The 15,000-nt window shown below is 46.9% G+C and overlaps 1 protein-coding gene across 3 annotated transcripts in view; it reads right to left on the reverse strand.

The window, feature by feature from the left end:
- Positions 1–15,000, reverse strand: part of stab2 (stabilin 2) — a 36,533-nt gene that overhangs the window by 20,332 nt on the left and 1,201 nt on the right. For all 3 annotated transcript variants that reach the window (XM_041963539.1, XM_041963538.1, XM_041963540.1), the window contains exons 2-32: positions 14,883–15,000; positions 14,457–14,572; positions 13,296–13,381; positions 12,978–13,044; positions 11,962–12,057; positions 11,689–11,811; positions 10,802–10,998; positions 10,387–10,514; positions 10,155–10,288; positions 9,482–9,561; positions 9,121–9,270; positions 8,607–8,750; positions 8,401–8,463; positions 7,770–7,886; positions 7,606–7,659; positions 7,437–7,517; positions 7,001–7,153; positions 5,699–5,758; positions 5,493–5,594; positions 5,223–5,309; positions 3,363–3,474; positions 3,093–3,273; positions 2,482–2,575; positions 2,200–2,358; positions 1,958–2,053; positions 1,692–1,784; positions 1,555–1,602; positions 1,160–1,293; positions 946–1,048; positions 225–302; positions 54–143 (exon numbers count right to left, since the gene is read on the reverse strand). The exon at positions 14,883–15,000 is cut by the window's right edge and continues 7 nt beyond it. In XM_041963539.1, coding sequence (XP_041819473.1) covers positions 54–143; positions 225–302; positions 946–1,048; positions 1,160–1,293; positions 1,555–1,602; positions 1,692–1,784; positions 1,958–2,053; positions 2,200–2,358; positions 2,482–2,575; positions 3,093–3,273; positions 3,363–3,474; positions 5,223–5,309; positions 5,493–5,594; positions 5,699–5,758; positions 7,001–7,153; positions 7,437–7,517; positions 7,606–7,659; positions 7,770–7,886; positions 8,401–8,463; positions 8,607–8,750; positions 9,121–9,270; positions 9,482–9,561; positions 10,155–10,288; positions 10,387–10,514; positions 10,802–10,998; positions 11,689–11,811; positions 11,962–12,057; positions 12,978–13,044; positions 13,296–13,381; positions 14,457–14,572; positions 14,883–15,000 — 3,344 coding nt within the window. The remainder of the gene's footprint in view (positions 1–53; positions 144–224; positions 303–945; positions 1,049–1,159; positions 1,294–1,554; positions 1,603–1,691; positions 1,785–1,957; positions 2,054–2,199; positions 2,359–2,481; positions 2,576–3,092; positions 3,274–3,362; positions 3,475–5,222; positions 5,310–5,492; positions 5,595–5,698; positions 5,759–7,000; positions 7,154–7,436; positions 7,518–7,605; positions 7,660–7,769; positions 7,887–8,400; positions 8,464–8,606; positions 8,751–9,120; positions 9,271–9,481; positions 9,562–10,154; positions 10,289–10,386; positions 10,515–10,801; positions 10,999–11,688; positions 11,812–11,961; positions 12,058–12,977; positions 13,045–13,295; positions 13,382–14,456; positions 14,573–14,882) is intronic.

Consider the following 15,000-nt stretch of genomic DNA (forward strand, 5'->3'; position numbering starts at 1 on the left):
CGAACGTTATAAATGCTGCCCGTGGCTGCTGAGTGTGTGTGTGCGGCGCGTACGATGAGATGAGATCTGAACAGCAAGAATTCAGGTCTCAGCGCCAGAGTCGCCAGCAGACCTTCGCTCAGCTTCCTGTCCGGAACCAAAACCTGCACAGAGAACAAACGTACGGCGTCTCAGTGTGTCGCCTCACAGCACCGCGAGCATCGTTAGCATCGTTAGCTGCGTACCTTATCAATGATGTGGATCAGTCCGTTGGTAGCGGCTATGTTTGGTGTGGTGATGGTCGCTCCTCCAACGGCCGTGAGCTGAGAGAACAAACACAGCGAATCAAATCTGATCAGTCCAGAGAAGGTCAAAGGTCGCCTGTGCAGGAGAGCGGCATCCTGACTCCCTCTCAGGTATCGCAGATGAGCTGCTGTGGTGGTGCTGCAGAGACCTCCCGCCTATATTTCCCTGTTGTTTGGTGCGTTCAGGACTTTTCTGGGCGGCAACCTTTGCCTCCAGCCAATGAGAGTGCAGGTGAGGTCAGGGCGGTATAAAAGGTAGCGACCGGGTACCTGCATGTTGCAGCATGTCCTGAAGGCGAAGCTACTAAAACGGCTGACACAGCGGCAAAAAACAACACTCATTCCAAAACGGGCAGATCTGGGGTTAGCGAGCACTGAAGGAGAGGATGAGGATGAAGAGCGACGCACCTGTCTTCTGTTGGACAGGTGGGTGCAGGCAGTTTAGTTAGCTTGCTAAAGTATGCTAACAGTAGCTTGCAGCGTATGTACGAGCAGCGAGCCGACAGACTTCTTTCAGAATTTCAGTTTCATGTGAAACCGGCTGCATGATGAGGAACTTTTATTACAGCCCTCAATGAATAAAACAGCCTCACTGCAACAATCTCGTCTCTGGGTGGATATGGTGACAAATGAAAGTAAACCATCGTTCCTGTGGACTCACCTCATTGGCTGTTGAAACAGGAAGTGTTATCTTGAGAAGGGAGGTCAGAGAAGGAGTGCTGCTCAGGCTGGATAACGGATATCTGCCTGGGATCATGTGATTCCTGTGACGTAGGACAGATGGAAACTGTCAAAAAAGCTCATAGAACAGCCCTCAAATAAAAACACGAGCCACATTAAACCCAAAGAAGCATCCAGTCGCGTCGAGCCGTAACCTGATGAGACTCGGCAGGTTTCCCGTCGAGCTCCAGAAGTTTTTGTCGTCCGGAGACATTTTAGCGACAGCGGCTGAAGACGGAGCCAGGAGGGTGACGTTCTGCTCCGCCAGGGACCGGGACAGACCGGACTCCTGCAGTCCAGCACAGATACGGACACAGATTTTTGGGTATGTACACTCCTACATACATATATACAAAGTACAGATCCATGATGAGTGCTCTCCGGGGAGTTACAGTTAAAAATGTGTGATAAACGTTCTTCAGCTGTGGATTCACACAGGAAATGTATCTATGGCCCCGTCTTCATGTTACTGTCCAGCTGATGAACGGGTGAAATGAGGTGATTTCAGTGTTGTCGCTGTCGGTCACTGCGCTTCCTGTCTGATACTCACGGTTGTCCACGTGAAGAAGTCCGAGGCGTCCGGCAGAGCCATCAGCTCCTGAAGCATCGAGACAACAAACTCAGGTTTGAAGACGCAGAAACGCTGTTTGACAGGTGACCGCGGGCGTCACTGCGGCGGGTTCTCACCTGTTCCACGGTACCGTAACACATTTGTCCGTTTCCAACATATCCGTCATCACACACACACGTCCACCGAGAGGACAGCAGGCGACAGCTGGCCTGCACACAACGTTTGACCTTTTTATCATTTCATATTTCATTTTTCATCACGTCGTCAACTTTCTTCTCTCATCATCAGAAAAGAAGGCGGGACAGTGACTTGATCCATCGGCCTACTGTCTGCTCCAGGTTCGATCTACAGGATATTAATATAGAACATCAGTCATGCTCACCAAGTAATGGCAGCCCCCGTTGGCAGTTACACACTGATTCACAGCTTCACAGTCGCGGCCGTTTCCTTTGAAGCCGGCTTTACAGGTGCAGTCGCTCTGTTGGTCAACAAAGTCATGAAGGAAAGAGGAAACCAAACTCACTCTGGAAATAATGTGACATGCACAACTGTTAAATAAACGATGAAGGCTGATCTCAGGTGTTGGATTGAATAAAGTCACGATGAAGGCTGAGTGGGTGTTACCTGTCCAGGGCCGACGTAGATGCAGGTGGCGTTGGGGTGGCAGCCTCCTCTGTCAGAGCCATCACAGTTGTTGATTGGCTGACACTCGTCTCCGTCCTTCCTCCATCCGGTCAGACACTGGCAGGAGTGAGAAGCCGGTCCGGTCTTTATACATTTGGCCTGTAGACGACAGACAGGAGACACGGCACAGGACGGACCGGACACCAGCGTCTGTGAGAGAGACGCTCCTTTCTGACTGAATATATTCAAGATCCTTAAATCTTTAGTTTAAAAGTGGCTTACGTTCACGCTGCAGCCGCCTCGGTGAGGTGGAGCACACGGATCCGATTCCACACAGGTGATGCCGTCACCTTGGTAACCAGGTTTACATACACACCTATAAACACACACACACAGCAGATTCTGTGAATAACGTCTGGTTTGAGGAGGTCATCTTTACTTTACTTTCTGCCCCCCTCTGGACATCTGTTCTTCTGCAGCTGTTCACAGGTAACAGGTGAACCTGGACAGCATCAGTACCAAAACACTGAAGACTTCATTCACTTAATGAGGGACTAAGACTGATGTCCAAACAAGACGCATCACATCGCTGATGCTAGTCAGCATACAGTCGCCTCAGATGGTCTTTGCTAAGAAAGTCAATAACAGGACATGAAAACTCACGTGTTTTTTTAACCTGTTCTAGAAGACACCTAAAATTATGAATGTGAAAATCAGCATCATACGGCCCCTTTGAATACACTGAACTGAGCAGCAATGAGTCTTAAAGCTACACCTGTTTGAATGGAGCAAATTCCCAAACAGACTCTCGTTGAAACCAGGACAGACGTTAGAACCATAATGTGTATGGTTCTAAAGTTAAACCTGAGTTCGATGGATGTAGGTTAACTCACCTGGTGGTTCCCTCGCTGAAGTCACAGTCTGCATGGGCATGACAGAACTGAGCATGAACGCCGCAGGCCGCCGTCCTGCGATCGCAGAACCGACCGGTGAAACCCATCAGGCAGGAGTCCAGTTTACACCGACCGTCTGAGTCTGGACGGTTTTCACACTGTCCATGGATACAGGGACAGGCTGAGGAAAGACAGGTGAGGTTTGACCCAGGTGAGCTTCCATCATCCTAATGTCACGGCTATCTGTATGATGTCACAATTCAGACTCACTTCTGTCACAGTTTGGTCCATATTTGTTGCTGGAGGAGCAGTACTGACAGCGAGAGCCTCTGAAATTCAGGTCACAGATGCACGATCCATTTCCTCCGATCCCCTCCAAACACTAGGAGAAAAAACACTTCATTTCCTCCGATCCCCTCCAAACACTACGAGAAAAAACACTTCATTTCCTCCAATCCCCTCCAAACACTTCGAGAAAAAACACTTCATTTCCTCCAATCCCCTCCAAACACTACGAGAAAAAACACTTCATTTCCTCCAATCCCCTCAAACATTACAAGAGAAGAAACACTTCATTTCCTCCAATCCCCTCAAACACTACGAGAAAAAACACTTCATTTCCTCCAATCCCCTCAAACACTACAAGAAAAAACACTTCATTTCCTCCAATCCCCTCAAACACTACAAGAAAAAACACTTCATTTCCTCCAATCCCCTCCAAACACTACGAGAAGAAACACTTCATTTCCTCAAATCCCCTCCAAACACTACGAGAAAAAACACTTCATTTCCTCCAATCCCCTCAAACACTACAAGAAAAAACACTTCATTTCCTCCAATCCCCTCCAAACACTACGAGAAGAAACACTTCATTTCCTCCAATCCCCTCCAAACACTACGAGAAAAAACACCTCATTTCCTCCAATCCCCTCAAACACTACGAGAAAAAACACTTCATTTCCTCAAATCCCCTCAAACACTACAAGAAAAAACACTTCATTTCCTCCAATCCCCTCAAACACTACGAGAAGAAACACTTCATTTCCTCCAATCCCCTCCAAGCACTACAAGAGAAGAAACACTTCATTTCCTCCAATCCCCTCAAACACTACGAGAAGAAACACTTCATTTCCTCCAATCCCCTCCAAGCACTACAAGAGAAAAAACACTTCATTTCCTCCAATCCCCTCAAACACTACAAGAGAAGAAACACTTCATTTCCTCCAATCCCCTCAAACACTACAAGAGAAGAAACACTTCATTTCCTCCAATCCCCTCAAACACTATGAGAAGAAACACTTCATTTCCTCCAATCCCCTCAAACACTATGAGAAGAAACACTTCATTTCCTCCAATCCCCTCAAACACTACGAGAAGAAACACTTCATTTCCTCCAATCCCCTCCAAGCACTACAAGAGAAAAAACACTTCATTTCCTCCAATCCCCTCAAACACTACAAGAGAAGAAACACTTCATTTCCTCCAATCCCCTCAAACACTACAAGAGAAGAAACACTTCATTTCCTCCAATCCCCTCAAACACTACAAGAGAAGAAACACTTCATTTCCTCCAATCCCCTCAAACACTATGAGAAGAAACACTTCATTTCCTCCAATCCCCTCAAACACTACGAGAAGAAACACTTCATTTCCTCCAATCCCCTCCAAGCACTACAAGAGAAAAAACACTTCATTTCCTCCAATCCCCTCAAACACTACAAGAGAAGAAACACTTCATTTCCTCCAATCCCCTCAAACACTACGAGAAGAAACACTTCATTTCCTCCAATCCCCTCAAACACTATGAGAAGAAACACTTCATTTCCTCCAATCCCCTCCAAGCACTACAAGAGAAAAAACACTTCATTTCCTCCAATCCCCTCCAAACACTACGAGAAATAACACTTCATTTCCTCCAATCCCCTCAAGTGGACCACATAGCATAAAGATATTTTAACTTCTAAGACAAATCGAGGCCCCTTCAAAGTACAAACTAAAGGATCAAAACTTAAAAAAAAAAAAAAACTATTTAAAACCGCTTCGCCATCCCAGACCTTCACATCACCTTGTACTTTCGTCAGGCGTTACCACAAAGTGGCGAGGCCGAGTTAACAGTGTGCTGCATCTGACCTGACCGTGTCCGGAGCAGGGAGTTTGGTATCCACCTGGGCAGGGTCTGCAGTCTGGACCATAGAAACCTTTACAACATGCTGGAGTCTGAACAAACACAGAAACACATGAGCCGACGCCTCCTTCACATCGCTTTGGTTTTTCATGTTTTACTCAAATGACATTTTAATTCTATGACTTCTGCTTCGTGCTTTGAAGATCCTGATCCTGATCCTGATCTGAGGAAACATTATGAAAATGAATGTGAAATCTGATGATGTGTTTGGTTACCATGACAGTTGCGTTGCAGAGAGGAGAGCAGCCTGCAGTTGGAATTTTAACAGCTGGTCTGCTGATGGACAGAGTGTAGATACATCCAAAGGTGGAGGAGCCCTGATCAATAAAGAGATGGATCGTCGTGTTTCAGATCGGCACGTTCTGTTCTGATGGTCAAATTCATGCGGACACGAGGGAAAAGGTGGAGCGAGACGTCTTACCGTGTAAACTCCAGAAGAGCACTGAGACAGTTTGACCTTTGAGCAGCTGACACATTCACCCTGAAACATGGAAGAGATCCTCAAACATGTGACCGACTCTTCACAGTAAACTCACATGTTGAAGGCACGAGGCTGCCAGAAGAGACAACTTTTAATTCAGGTTCGTCCTCTGACTAAATCCATCGTTTAAAATAAAAACATTTGTAAGACGTGAACACAGCAAATTTGAGTAACATCTGGCTCGTGACTGACTAATGTGCGTGGGTTTATCTATGGATGCTGAAACTGCTGAGTGACTCCTGGGTCAGTGAACGTCGGAGTCAATGGACAGTTGTTTGTTCAGAAGTTAATGTATCTGTGAGGCGTCTCCCTCCGTGATGTTATCTGATGATTTATGGACTAAATTCACCTACAATCCACTGAGAATTTAACAGGAAGCAGCAAGAAAACAGCTGAGACAAACCAAGAAAACACAGCAGGCAGCACAACCAAATTCATAACAAGGTAGGCTAACGTATCTTCATCAGGTGGATCTGGATCATGTTGTCAGAAGGAACCAGTCAGTTCGAGATGAATGATGACAGTCGAACATGTAAATCTTCTTTTACGTGTTCACTAAAGAAGCATCACAACAGTATCCCACATTTTAGCTTCTCCTCTCAAGCTAATAGCACATAGCACTGTTTGAGTGGAGTGTTTGAGCTAGCTTCTGTTAAAGAGCAGCAGCCAGTGTGACTCTGGATCTGAGAGCAGGATCCAGTGTGACTCTGGATCCAGAGCAGAATCCAGTGTGACTCTGGATCTGAGAGCAGGATCCAGTGTGACTTTGGATCCAGAGCGGGAATCCAGTGTGACTCTGGATCCAGAGCAGGATCCAGTGTGACTCTGGATCTGAGAGCAGGATCCATTGTGACTCTGGATCTGAGAGCAGGGATACAGTGTGGATCTGAGAGCAGGGATCCAGTGTGCCTCTGGATCTGAGAGCGGGATCCAGTGTGCCTCTGGATCTGAGAGCGGGATCCAGTGTGACTCTGGATCTGAGAGCAGAATCCAGTGTGACTCTGGATCTGAGAGCAGGATCCAGTGTGACTCTGGATCTGAGAGCAGGATCCAGTGTGACTCTGGATCCAGAGCAGGGATCCAGTGTGACTCTGGGTTGATCATTTCTGTGCAGTAAACTTGCAGGAGTAACATGAGGTGAAAATTAGCTTCATGTTTGGTGTGAACACGCCGTAAAAGTGGATCAAAGTCAGGACCAAAATGATGAGAGCATCAAGGAGCATGGCCGCTGTGGAAGCTCACCTTGATTGTTTTGGTCTCGGTGATGTCACACCTGTGGGGCAGCACAGGTTCGATGGAGGGCGGAATCAAAACTGCATCCAGAACATACAGAAGTCCGTTTTTAGCTTCCACTGCTGCCTCCAGCACCGCCGCTCCATTAACGAAAATCTGACCCTGGAAAAGACAACAGCCGTCAAAGAGAACAAATCATGAATCTATCATTAGAATATGATACGAGGTTGAAATGTTCAATTCTCTTCTCATCACTTTATCGACTCTGTGATTTCTGCAGCCGCTAAATCTTTACTGACTCCCTGAGACCAGTTCATGTGTGGCCCCTGTTCAGTCATGTCAGACTGATTCATTAATAAACTGCTGGAACTGTTGAGTCCTGATCTGAAAGGAGTTTATTTTGAAAAAGTCAGAATATGATTAGAACTTTAAGATCCAAACTTACATTTTCTGTCACATTGACCGTCAGAACCTGATTGGCCATCGTCACAATTCTGGGACTCGACACGGCGTTATAGACCTCCAACTTCAAACCAGGAAATCAATATTAGAAGATTTGATGGACATTAAACACAGTCACTCCATTAAAACATTAGACAGCCAGTTGTACTGACCGCGGTGGACGGGACAATGTGGTTCCTGAGCAGCTCCACCAGTTTGTGGTGACCCTGAAGGTGGAGGAGAAAAGTGTTTTTGGTTTTTTTGACTGAACTGGCTGACAGCAGATCGTGGTTCATTGAAGTGAAGGTCAGAGCTGTGATGATCGAGTGGTTCTTACTTCAGCACTGCTGAGGTACTGCAGGTGTCCTTCAGTCATCGCATCAAAGGCCGAACTGCTGGGAGCGAAGACGGTGATCGGACCAGGACGGTCTATGACTGACGCCAGGTCAGTTTTCTGCAGAGTAAGGAAACGACCCACTTTAACCCACAGTTCAAATATATGCTCTCCTTTACCTGCAGTTATCAATGTACGTATGTATATTGTTGCTATAGATCCGTACATAAATGTGCTAAATGTAACACATCGTTGACGCCTGGTTTCCACGACTTGCTTTTATGTTTGCTTTGTGATTTACAGTCTCTTTGCATTGCAGTTCATGAAAACTGCAATATCAGTTGTCATGAGTTGCCCAGTTGTCCATCCTCGTCACCTCCAGCCACATCCAGTTTTAAACCAGAGTAAATGTGATGAAACTTGATGCTAAAATTGGCTGGAGCTTATTAATTCATTGATCTTCCCATCTGATAGTTTCCATTCATTCAAACGTGAAAGGTGCAGCCTCTGGAGAGCAGCACTGAGATCAGGATATGTCTTTGAAAGATTCAGTATCTCGCCAACTTTTGGCCTGACTGTGACTGTGGTCTGAACATTCAAGGTCCAGGACAAAAAGCAAGACCGATCTACGTACCTCTAATAAAAGTTTGAACTTGTCAAATTTTCCGTAGTCAGAAATGATCTTCATCAGATTCTCCTGTGAGGAAACGTACAAGTTGTTCATATGATGAGATAAATAAAGGAGTGCATCATCTGTAAAACGTGACAGAACGTGACGTTATACTCGTCCATGGTTCCTCTGAACAGGTTGCACATGAAGACATGTTGGTGTGTTTTCACCTGTGTGTCGCTCTCCACCGTTGGGGAAACGCTGTCCATCAGCTTATCGATGACGTGGATCATCCCATTGGAAGCAACAATGTCCGACTGCACGATCACACCTTTCTTCCTGCTGCCATGGATACGGATTTTAGTCTGAGTGTCCTGGAAGAGAACAAAAAGACGCTCTGTGGACGGAAAAGTCTTTCACAACCATTCGCCGTTTGGACGCTTGAACATTTGGACACGTGGAGACGCGTCCAGCACCACCGGAGGCTGAAAGTCTCGATCTGCGCACGTCCACACTTTCTGCTTGTTTTTAAGTTTTGCTTTAGATTTTTTACATTTTCCTGAATTAATTCTTCAGACTTTGTGTTCCTTCTGATCAAACTACTTGTTTTTAACTATTAATTTTTGTCGAAGTGGTTAAAAATCAAAAATTTAGTTCTTATTTGTCTCTAAAGGGTCTTAAGAGACCTGATGTGTATTATTATCAAACTCTTGTGAGGAAGGAAGCTTCTGATTGGACTCTCACCCCCCCTGACGTGTCGGTCTCAGCTGGTTTTCCAGTCAGAGTGTAAAAGACATCGGTTTTCTTCAGAGTGTCAAACGGCATCACCCCGGCGACCAGGTGCATCTTGCACAGGTATCTAGCTTTGGACTGATCGGCCGTCAGGGTCCTCACCTGGTCGACAGACAGACGGGACACAGAACCAGGTGATCACATCCTGTCGTCACATGTAAACCATGGTTCATGTCATCCTGCGGTTCATTCAGACACAGTTCATGTGAAAGTGTTTGTCTCCTGATTCAGTCAACAGGAAGACGGACAAACAGCTGCGGCTAAAAGGTTAGCATCACATAGACCTGATCCCTCAGTCGGATGAGATTCTTACTGAAGTTCCCCTGAAGCCTTTATTGGTCGGGACAAAAACAGTGAACGGACCCAAATTCTGCAGAGGCCACGACAGAGAACCTGAAAGCAGACACACACACACACACACGCACACACACACAATTACTGTTCCTGTTAGTTATTATTCAAGTGAAAAAAAAGAAAGAGGTTTCACGACAGATCAGTGTTTGTCAGTTCTGTCGTTCTCGTCAAACATCTTGAAAAGAGCGGCGGGAACTTTCCACTGATGCTTCCAGATGATACTCGAATCGACATGAGGAGTGTGTTTATCCGGATCTTTCTACAGAATCCCAGATTAAATCACATGACAGCGACTTTTTATGCCCCCATTTTTAAAACTGTCACTTACTGCTGTATCCACACATGACACCTCCATCAGGGTTACAATCAGGGAGGAGTCTGGTTGGTAAAGAGGTCAACAGTTAAGTTCCAGGTCATGCTTAGCTTAGCTTAGCTTAGCATTAAGACCTCAGAAGGTCACGGGTTAACAGGTTCTGTCTGTACACAAACAGGTTGTGGGTTTGGGGGTTATGGACGGACAGGTGAACAGCGCAGACGTCAGTCTCGTCATTTATTATAAATATTTTTTACATAAATTAATTTAACGTCATTTTTGACTTTCTGGTCTCAAAATGAATAAAAGATCATCATACCGAACAGAGTGACGGCGTTTCTCAGCTGACCGCTCCACTGCCCTCCAGGTTCTGTGTTCAGAGCGTTCAGACGCTGGATGATGTTCCCGTAGCACACTTTCCCGTTACCGAGGTAACCCTGGAGACAGGTGCACCTGAGGGACAGGTAATTTGTGTGATCCCACTAATAATACTGTGCATCTGTACATTCAGTGGGTGCAGAAGTGGCAACAAACAAAACATGGTGACTGACTGGACTCGTCCTGGTCCCACAGTGGTACAGTTGGCGTCTTTGTGACAGGAATCAGGTCTACAGGACTCCTTGAGGCTGCACCCGCCGTCGGACAGATGTTCAAAACCAGGAAGACACTCACAGTGAGACTGAAGGAAACACAGCAGATACACAGGGGTCCATTCATGAACACTCAGTGTGTACAGACCCACTGCAGAGTCAGGATCAGAAACAAGAACAGGATCAGGATCAGAAACAGGAGCTGGGACAAAGTCGAGAACGGGCTCAAGAACAAGATTAGGATCAGAGGTCAGAAACAAGACCAGGGATACTGTCAAGGACAAGATCAGAATGATGATTAAATTAGGACCAGGATTAGGAACAAGATCAAGATCAGCAGCTCTTGATCTGGCCCCTGGCCTCAGTATTTCCTTACCTTCCCAGGCCCGTCGTAGACGCAGCGTGCAGACTCAGCAGAGCATCCTCCCTGGTCGGTCTGACACGGATTAGTGGCCATGCAGACTCGGCCGTCCCCGTTGTAACCCTGGTTACAGGCACAGAGGTGCTGGTTTGGACCGGTGTGGACACAGGAGGCCTGGGCATGACAAACCCGCTGGAGACAAGGGTTTATGGCTGTGGAGACAGAGGAGGACACACGAGGATTTTTAATGTCCTCTGTGGCGCTCAGTGTGGCGTGCTACAAGCCTCCAAGCTAACGCCGCTGCTACACGCTGTGCAGTGAGCCGGAGTCTGAGGAAGCTGTTTCATTCACACCAGGCCCCTGACAGGGACAAGAAGCAGTTTCTGACTGGACCTGGATTATAGTGGATCAGTGTCCCATCAGTGTTCAGTGTATTCTACATTCTGTAGGAGGGATTGAGACATAAAGACGCTGCCTCTTTTTAAACCTTATCCTGATCCTGATCCTGATCCTAATCTTCATCCCTCTCCAGATCCCAATCTGGATCTTAACCCTGGTCTTATTCCTGACCTGATTTCAATCCTGATCCTGACTGTGACCTTGATCCTGATTCTGATCCTGATACAAACTCTGTTCCTGTTCATCGTCAGATCAGAGAGAGAGACAGAGAGAGAGAGAGAGAGAGACAGACAGACAGAGAGAGAGACAGACAGAGAGACAGAGAGACAGACAGAGAGACAGACAGAGAGACAGAGAGACAGACAGACAGAGAGACAGACAGAGAGACAGACAGAGAGACAGACAGCTCTGGAGCCTGAATGTGTGATCAGGGGCTAACTGATGATTGAGGATTGATCAGGGGCTAACTGACGATCGATGAGGTGAGACTGCTGCTAACTCACACACACACTGAGCTCCTGCCTTCTGGTAACCCGGCAGACACTGACACAGCAGCCGTCCCGTCAGAGCTTCTTCCATACAGCGAGAGTTCTGCTGACAGCTCAGAGCGGCACACTCAGGTGACTCTGAAACACGGCGACAGGTGAGCACAGAGACAATCACAGCACAGGTAAGAAACAGCTCAGGAGTCCCTGAAGACACAACATGTTGATCTAATGATCATTAAACTAATGACTGATGAAGATCAGGAGAGAAATCAATTAGAGCACACTGACCTTGATCACACTGACGACCTTTATATCCAGAAAAACAGATGCAGCTGCCAGCACCTTTCAACCCTGAGTCACAAAGACCATGGACACAGGAACACACTGGACAGACAGAGGGACAGAGAGATGGACAGAGGGACAGAGAGACAGAGAGAGAGACAGAGAGAGAGAGAGAGAGAGAGAGAGACAGAGACAGAGAGAGAGACAGAGACAGAGACAGAGACAGAGGGACAGAGAGACGGACAGAGAGAGAGAGAGAGAGACAGAGACAGAGAGAGAGAGAGAGACAGAGACAGAGACAGAGGGACAGAGAGACGGACAGAGAGAGAGAGAGAGAGACAGAGAGACGGAGAGACAGAGAGGAGTGAGAGAGACAGACAGAGAGACGGAGAGACAGAGAGGAGTGAGAGAGACAGAGTGCAGCAGCAGCATCACACACAGTGAAATAAGTGAAAATGAGACTATAAAGAACAAACTATACATAATAAAATATCAAAATAGCGAGCAGTAAAAATTATATACATAATAATAAAATAGTAAACAGTAGTAATGAAAAAGTATTGCACAAAAAGAATATCTACAGCAAATGGCAGTGTGTAGCAAAAAAAATTGTTCCGTGACTGTGAGCATAAATATGATTAAAAAGAGCAAACTATACAGAATAAAATATCAAAATAGCAAACAGTAGTGATAAGAAGTATTGTATTATTGGTTTTAGCTGTTATTGTACAGACAGACAGAGAGACAGACAGAGAGACAGACAGACAGACAGACAGACAGACAGAGAGACAGACAGACAGACAGACAGAGAGAGAGACAGAGAGACAGACAGACAGACAGACAGAGAGACAGAGAGACAGACAGACAGAGAGACAGACAGACAGACAGAGAGACAGACAGACAGACAGAGAGAGAGACAGAGAGACAGACAGACAGACAGACAGACAGAGAGACAGAGAATGCACAAGAAATAAATGAGTGTGAAAAGATTGATTTTATTCATTTGTGTTATTTGAAGTTACCTGAGCTGCAGGTGGGACCATATCGACCAGGTGCACAATCCTCACATGCAGTTCCTGCAAAGCCCACCTGAATCACACACACACGCACGCACGCACGCACGCACGCACGCACGCACGCACGCACATACGCACACACACAGAGTTTAATAAATAAATAAATATTTGCTTTAAAGGCCCAACAACCGACTGATGAACCCACAGAACCTGCTGAGAGCTCGGAACCACCTACTGTCCCCCACAGACCTCCCAAACCAAATTCACAAAGTTTAAAGCTCGAACCTCACTGATCACTAGAACCTCCTCCAGTAAAACCAGTACCTGACAGCTGCAGGTCCCGTTCCCTCCCAGTCCATCAGAGCAGACTCCTCTGTCGCTGCAGGGTCTGTCGGCCTGGTCGGGACACTCTGAAACACAGTCAGCACGGGTCATCCCTCCATCCATCCCTCCACTTCCTTTCTCTTTCTCCCCCCTCTCTTCAGTCTTTGCCCCCTGCCCCCCCCCCCCCCCCTTATCTCAACTACCATCGCTTCACTGAGCGGCTCTGTTTCCTTCCTGACCCTCATTTACAACATTTAACATGAAGACACATCAGAAAATCAAAGGTCAGACAGACGGGAGTCAGAGACTGAGAAGGACCAGAAGCTGCCGGTTTGAGTCCAGGACGGCTGTGGACATGTGTGCTGGCATGTCTGGGGGGGGTTATATGTGAAGTGTCCAGTCAGTCCGGCTCATGTGCGACCGTCAGCACATTTTTGTCCTGCTGACGGAGAATCTGCAGAGGAAGGAAGTCCTGGTTCCTGCAGGATGATCTGCATCCTGCAGGAACCAGGACCGAACACAGACCATGTGACAGGAGTCACCCGGGGGCCTCCCCCACACTGAAAGTTTTAGGCCTTTGAAGGTATAAAACAAAAAATCCTTTTCCTTCTGGCGAGGCCATTTGGTTGTTCCTAAGTCCTGGTTCAGGAGGGCCCCTTTGTGTAGCCTGAAGATCTGAGGTGGCTTTTTAAAGACCTCTTTCAGTTTCTGTCACGTTTCACCTGTTTCATTTGATTATTGGACAGTTTTTATCTTTACATGGACTCTCCTCTGCTTCGTTCTTTGTGCCTCTCATTAATAAATATTCTGACTGTCATCAGTCAGATCGATGCATCAGAGAACCTGAACAGGCTCAGTTAGTTAAGTTAAGTTAAGTTAAGTTAAGTTAAGTTAAGTTAAGAATTTAAGAAAACTGGCGGTTATGGCAGGAGATGGGATGTGGTCTCCATTTTGCCTTTTGTGTGCATTTGTGAAACACGTACATAAAGACCCAGGACCACGTCCGCCGCAGACCGGGGCTCCTGGTCTTCTTTAGGATGTCCACATTAAGACATGAACACAAGAAGAGCCGGACCGTCAGAGCAAAGACTTCCTGAACCTGATCCTCGGGTGTATTCATGCTGTTCCTCAGGCTGAGCCTTGAAGCGTGTCTGTACTCACCGATGCAGTCCGGACCCCAGTAGCCCGGACAGCAGCTCTTCACCTCCCCCTCCCTGTAGCACTCGAAGGAGCAGCCGCTGATGGGCAGCTTCATGCTGGGGGTCCTGATGTAGTACCTGCGCAGAAGTAGACACACCTGTTTCTGTGCTGCTGGTGAATATCATCGTGACTTTGATCACATGGAGGGGGGGGGCTCTGGACCTGTGAGCTGTGGGGCCTCAGTATCTGTAACATCGCACTGAGACAAGAACTGTGCCAACACAATAATAACTGTGAAGACGATGAAGACGAGGCTCAGTCAGGACTCTGAGGTGTTGAAAACATGATGAGCTGACTCGTGCGTATGTACTGATTCCTGTTGGTATTTCTACATGTACTTTTACTTGAATGCTTTTACTTGATATGTCAGAGCGTCGTGTTGCTCACTTGCAGTCCTGAGCGGTGGATCTGGGGGTCTGCCTGTACCCTGACGGACAGGGCATCAACATGCTGATGCTGCAGGAGTGACACGCCGTCCGAGTCCTCAACACCGTCGAGTTGGAGC

Source organism: Chelmon rostratus, chromosome 22 (assembly GCF_017976325.1).
Source record: "Chelmon rostratus isolate fCheRos1 chromosome 22, fCheRos1.pri, whole genome shotgun sequence".
NCBI lineage: Eukaryota > Metazoa > Chordata > Actinopteri > Chaetodontiformes > Chaetodontidae > Chelmon > Chelmon rostratus.